The 6,019-nt window shown below is 38.2% G+C and overlaps 1 protein-coding gene across 1 annotated transcript in view; it reads left to right on the top strand.

Moving 5' to 3' along the window:
* Window positions 1-3,037: 3,037 nt before the first annotated feature.
* Window positions 3,038-6,019, top strand: part of LOC107711216 (transmembrane emp24 domain-containing protein 1-like) — a 4,480-nt gene continuing 1,498 nt past the window's right edge. The window contains exons 1-3 of the mRNA XM_016516155.1: window positions 3,038-3,502; window positions 4,406-4,503; window positions 5,509-5,695. Of these exons, the coding sequence (XP_016371641.1) occupies window positions 3,317-3,502; window positions 4,406-4,503; window positions 5,509-5,695 (471 nt within the window). The 5' untranslated portion in view covers window positions 3,038-3,316. The remainder of the gene's footprint in view (window positions 3,503-4,405; window positions 4,504-5,508; window positions 5,696-6,019) is intronic.

The raw sequence follows: 6,019 nt of genomic DNA, 5'->3' as shown, positions 1-6,019 counted from the left end.
GTATTGCTTAGTGTAAAACATGTTGAAGATTAGCAGATACGCTGTCAATTCAATAAATAAGCCGATTCCTCTTAAAGGGATAGTTCACCCAAAAATGAAAATTCTGTCATTAAGTCCTCACCCTCATGTCGTTCTAAACCCGTAAGACCTCTGTTCATCTTCGGAACACAAATATTTAATATAATTAATAATATTTTTGAAGGAATCTGAGAGCTCTCTGACCCTCCCATAGACAGAATTTATTGTACAGCACAATGGTCAACGACTGTTGCTGTATTGTGCTATATAAATAAACAAACCAAACCAAACCAAATGTGACATCAGGGGTTCAACCGTAATTTTACAAAGCTACGAGAATACTTTTTGTATGCAAAGAAAACAAAAATAACGACTTTATTCAACAATTCGTCTCCTTTGTGGCGCAGTTGACACAGAATAGCATACGCTGTTTACGTTCAATGGATATTCTCCAAAATGGCACCAGGGTGACGTGGAGGAGACGAATTGTTGAATAAAGTCGTTATTTTTTTTTCTTTTGCGCACAAAAATTATTCTCGTAGCTTCGTAAAATTATGGTTGAGCCCCTGATGTCACATGGATCCTTGCTACATTTCTGGACCTTGATTGTGGTAATTACATTGCTGTTTATGGGAGGGTCAGAGAGCTCTCAGAATTCATCAAAAATATCATAATTAGTGTTCTGAAGATGAACAGAGGTCTTACGGGTTTAGAACGACATGAGGGTGAGTAATTAATGACAGAATTTTAATTTTTGAGCGAACTAACCCTTTAAAAGCTGTTTATTCAGCGTAGTGAAGCCTCTCCTCCATTGACATCCATTCAAAACAAAAACGGCCTCTGGTTTCCTTTCCGTTGGCATTAGCCGTTACACTTTTTTTGGCTAATGGTTGCAGGCTTGCCTTCTATTGGCTTTGGTGAAACTAGGACTGTGGCTATACAAACCATAAACATCATCGCTTCCTTATTATTTCAAATGGTTTTCAGTTTCTTCATTACAAATGTCCATGTTGTTATTAAAGTATTTGCATATTGTAATGCTCAGGTGAGCTGAAGTTGTAACATTAAAATCATCATATCTGTGCACTCCTGACTTGTTTGTTTGCTTGCTTTAGTCGCTTTAGGGTTTTTTTTTTTAGGGTTCCTATAACTATTGGCGGAAGTACCCACTTTTTGGCATGTTCGCACTGCAGGAAGTTGATTGGTTGAACATTGATTGGCAGAATGCATGCCATACGAAACACTGGCATCTGCCATTTGTGGCCTAATGGTTAGAGAGTCAGACTTGTAGACCAAAGGTTGCAAGTTTGAGTCTCGGTCCTGGCAGGGATTGTGGGTGGGGGGAGTGAATGACCAGTGCTCTCTGCCACCTTGAATACCACGACTGAGGTGAGACCCTTAAGCAAGGCACCGAACCCCCAACTGCTCCCCGGGTGCCACAGCAAAAATGGCTGCCCACTGCGAGTGTGTTCATGGTGTGTGTGTGCACTTGAATGGGTTAAATGCAGAGCATACATTCCAGGAATGGGACACCCTACTTAGCCACACGTCACTTAGATGGCTAAAGATGGACCAATGCTGAAGTCCAGACATTTCTGTCCTCCATCCTCCAGCTATTGACGTTGTTGAATGATGCACTTAAATGATGTTGCCGACTGCCTGACATCAATTTAAACAACTGCTGATGGTGTGGAAGACACAGCAAAAACTGAGCTGTCAGATGCTAAACGACGACTGACCGTCTGTTCAATGTGTCAAGAACTTGATAGACTACAGTAGTATTTACACACATTTATCTTACCATGGACTTCTGTTTAGAGATACATAGATAATGTATATTTAAATAAAAGTTAACCCTTAATAACCTTAAATAATTACAATTTAAATATAAGCTCAACGTTCTTACTTGACATGCAAGAGCAACACTTACTGGTTCTTGTGTGTCAAGCAGACATTTTGATGATGCAATTTAAGCTAGTCATCATATAAAGTGATTGTGTCTCTTCAGAAAAATGAAAATGTTTGCTGTGTGGCCTTTCAAAGGATGGACTAAAATTATGAGAGAATATTTCAAATATCTTCATTTGTGTTTCAAAGTTGAACAAAAGTCTTATAAGTGAGAAACGACATGAGGGTGAGTAAATGATAACAAAACTTCTATTTTTGAGTGAACTATCCCTTTAATAAGTCTAGTGTTGTCATTGTTTGACAAACTTCACAATTCACTCCAAAGCCAAGCAAGCATGGCCTATAATATCAGGATTTGTATAACCATCAAAATTAGTTCCTGGGGTGATTGTTGATCATGATGTATGAAACTAAATAAAAATTGCAACAGTATATGAAGAGTTCAGATGCAAAAGCCTCTAAGTGCCGTCTAAAATTTTCTTCTAAAATTAGCATTTTTATCAGTTCCCTATATTTATGTTCAGTTATTTCACTTTAATTGCATAGAAAAGGACCTATACATTCATTGCCATTAAAGTAAAATTACTGAACCTAAAGCCTGATAAAAATGATAATTTTAGATGAAAATTTTAGATGACACTTAGAGACTTTTACATCTGAACTCTTCATTTCATTTTAGCCACTTGTTGAAAGGTTCTTTATGAGTTTGTTAGTTTTATAACCATAAATATTTTTTTCAAAACATTACATAGATGTTCAGCATTATACCCATACAGAACATTCTGGTTCTGGTTACACTGCATTTACTGTATGTTTTCCCCCTATAGTATTATAACATTCACAGAGCGTTGCAGAAAGGTTTTTGTCACTAACATTAGTACAGCAAGCCCTATACAACAATTTTTGTTGTAGGCCTATGGGGGCAAAACGTTTAAAAAAAAAGACTACGACATTGTGCTCGCTCAAAAACTTTGGCCAGATTTAGCTACTTCTACAAGCTTCTCATAGAGTACGATACAAATAGACAAACGTGACTTATAACAGAAAAACTTAACCTTATAACACGATGATAACATTAGAACATGCAATGTCTCCTGCACTGCGACGCAACGACACAGGCGCGCGTTGACTCTTGACGTCGGAACCCAGTGGACAAATCAACGAGGCTGTTTGCGCGTTTTACGCGACGCGGGAAAACTACTACGCGTTAATTATCAGCGAAGCTATCAAACTTCAAGCGCGGCTGATTGTCACCGCAAGTTCACAAGAGTCCAAACAATGTTCTTGCAGTGTAGAAGGCAATGATAGCGTCCTAGCGTTGTCGCGCCGCTCGCAGTGCAGACGGGCTGTTTGAAACAGCTGCTCTAGTGTGTTTCTGAAGAGCAAAGTAATGGAGCGGTGTAAAGAGACGCGTCTCGTAGTGTGTTTGCTGCTCTTTCTGACGCTCAGCGTGGATTTGGGATTCGCATTCGGACAGAATAAGGACACCGAGTTCACTTTCCTTTTACCTCCCGGAGCAACCGAGTGCTTTTTCCAAACAGCCACTAAGAACGGCAGCATGGAAGTGGAGTACCAGGTCAATAAAACATTTAAAGTATTTCAGTTATTTAATTTCAATTATTTAAAATGATAACCTATTTGAAATGACTCGAGAGGCCACACCAGTCAGCAAGTTTGAGAAGTACATTGTCAAAACTGTCTAGTTGTTTGTGTTCTAACTTTTGCTTTATCATTTTTAAATATTATTTATTAGTAAGGTTCTTATTAACTACTGCATTACATTGCAGTTTTGCTTGACAGTAATGACCAGGAAGTAGCAGGACATTTCCTTTCACAGTGCATGTTTTGGTCAAAGTGCATTTATATGAATGACTGTACTTATGAAGCCACAAGTCTCCTGTGATGATCACATACTAATATAACATGAACAGTGTGTGTATGGTTTGGTTTCATGTTTGTGGTTCTTCTCTACAGCTCTGGTGGGATGTTCAATATTATTGACATCAAAGTCAATTGAATACTAAGGAGTTAAGCAATCCTCATTCAGTCCTGTTTACTCACAGAAGCTACTGTCTTTTAGTTATTCGAGTCCAGCCCTGTGTTGTGACCTTTCTCTGAAGATTCACTGTACCACATGTCTGGGGTGTGTTTGTGGAGCCATCCCGCTTTACGTTAAAAACAGGCACAGCTGCAGGACATCTGACCCGGCCCAAAGCTCATTCCATCTGCTGGAAGGATCACGGTTTCTCTAGTGCTACATGGTTACTGTTTGCCACACTTTATCTCTAGTAACAGCACACTGCCTCCTCAATGGGCTGCTTTATCATTCTGTGGAAGATAGGAGACCTCTAATTTGAATTTATATATGTGTATTTTTACCCTCATTGACTATCCTGTTGCACTCGGATGCATGTCACATTACAGAAATAAAATGTGCGTTGTGAATGCTGTTTCATTTATCAATCACCCATATTAACAGGTCATTGCAGGCTCAGGGCTGGACGTCGGCTTCACTCTGATCTCCCCGAACGGATACAGATTGGTCTCCGACTTCAGAAAATCAGATGGCATACACACGTAAGCTTCACATCCCATAGTGCACAAAGCTGAAACATTTACTCATAATTTTGGACTGTCATAACCCACAGTATTTGCATGTCCTCTGCTGCAAAATTGCATGCTGTCTGCTGCTGCAGGGCTGACAGTGACCACAACTGAATTTACAGAAAACAGTTGCCTGTTTACAGCATTGGTTGCTTTACCAGGTTGTCAAATGAAAAGTAAAGCGTTTAAAAGCATACTTAAAGGGTTAGTTCACTCAAAAATGTAGGTTCTGTTATTATTTACTCTGATGTCATTCCAAACCGGTTTGAATGGAAGCTTATTTCCATCACAGAATAAAACTATTAAAAAGGTAATTGCGACTTTTTATATCACAATTCTGACTTTGAAATGCGAGTTAAAAACTTGCACTTGAAATTTTGACCTTTTTTTCAGATTTCTCAGTGCACATCTCATAATTTTGACTTTTGAGTTCTCGCAATTTGTACTTTTTTTCTTGGAATTTTGCATGTATAAACTCACAATTTTGGCTTTCTCTAAATTCTGAGTTTACAATGTTGTACTTTTGACTTTTTTTCTCAGAATTCTGAGTTCACAATCTCGCAATTTTAACTTTTTTTCTGAATTCTGAGTTCACACCTAATAATTTACACTTTTTTTTTTTCTGACAATTTTTTAATAATTTTTTTTCTCTGAATTTTGTATGTACATTTCACTCTTTTGACTTTGTTTCTCTGGATTCTGACTTTATATCTTGCAATTTAGACTTTTTTTTTCTCCGAAATTAGAGATGTAAAGTCAGAATTCCAAGGAAACAAGTCAAAATCGTTTTAATCCAGAAATAAGCTTCCACAGGTTTGACTATGAACATAAAAGATATTTTGAAAAATATTTGTTACCAGTTTAAGTGACCATTGACTTCTATTGTGTGGATTGTATTTTTTGATCTAATATTACTCAAAGTCAAGACATGTGCATTATAGTAATCTTGCTTTGTGTGTGTTGGGGGTTTGCTGTCAGGGTGGACCCCACTGAGGAGGGCGACTACAGGATTTGCTTTGACAACAGCTTCAGCCATATTTCAGAGAAGATGGTGTACGTGGAGGTGATCGTGGATGGACCAGAGGAGGACGATGAGGACGATGAAGATTGGGCTGCTCTGGCTGAACCGGAGGACTCGCTGGAGTACAAACTGGAGGATATCAGGGTACACAAATCACATAGCACTTCATTCATCTGCCTATAGTTTACAGTTCTTAGTATTGTAGGATGTACATGTGGATCATGTGCATGATAAATATCAAATCAGTACTAGAACTCAGCAAGCACAGCTGCATTGTGAAAACATTTTTTAAAGTCCCCATGAAATCAAAATTAAAGTTTTTTTTGGGTGTTAGTATCAATATGTTAGTCTTAAGGTTATCTATAAGGCAGTGTGCTCCAAAACAGTGACAAAATTCGCATTTAGAAGATATAAGCATTCAAAGCTAGCAGTTCGTCACTTCCGCCAAAACGGCTCAACAATTTTTTT

The sequence above is a fragment of the Sinocyclocheilus rhinocerous genome, unplaced genomic scaffold (assembly GCF_001515625.1).
Source record: "Sinocyclocheilus rhinocerous isolate Xijiao unplaced genomic scaffold, SAMN03320098_v1.1 scaffold115, whole genome shotgun sequence".
Taxonomy (NCBI): Eukaryota; Metazoa; Chordata; class Actinopteri; order Cypriniformes; family Cyprinidae; genus Sinocyclocheilus; species Sinocyclocheilus rhinocerous.
This window is presented reverse-complemented; position numbering and strand designations above follow the sequence as displayed.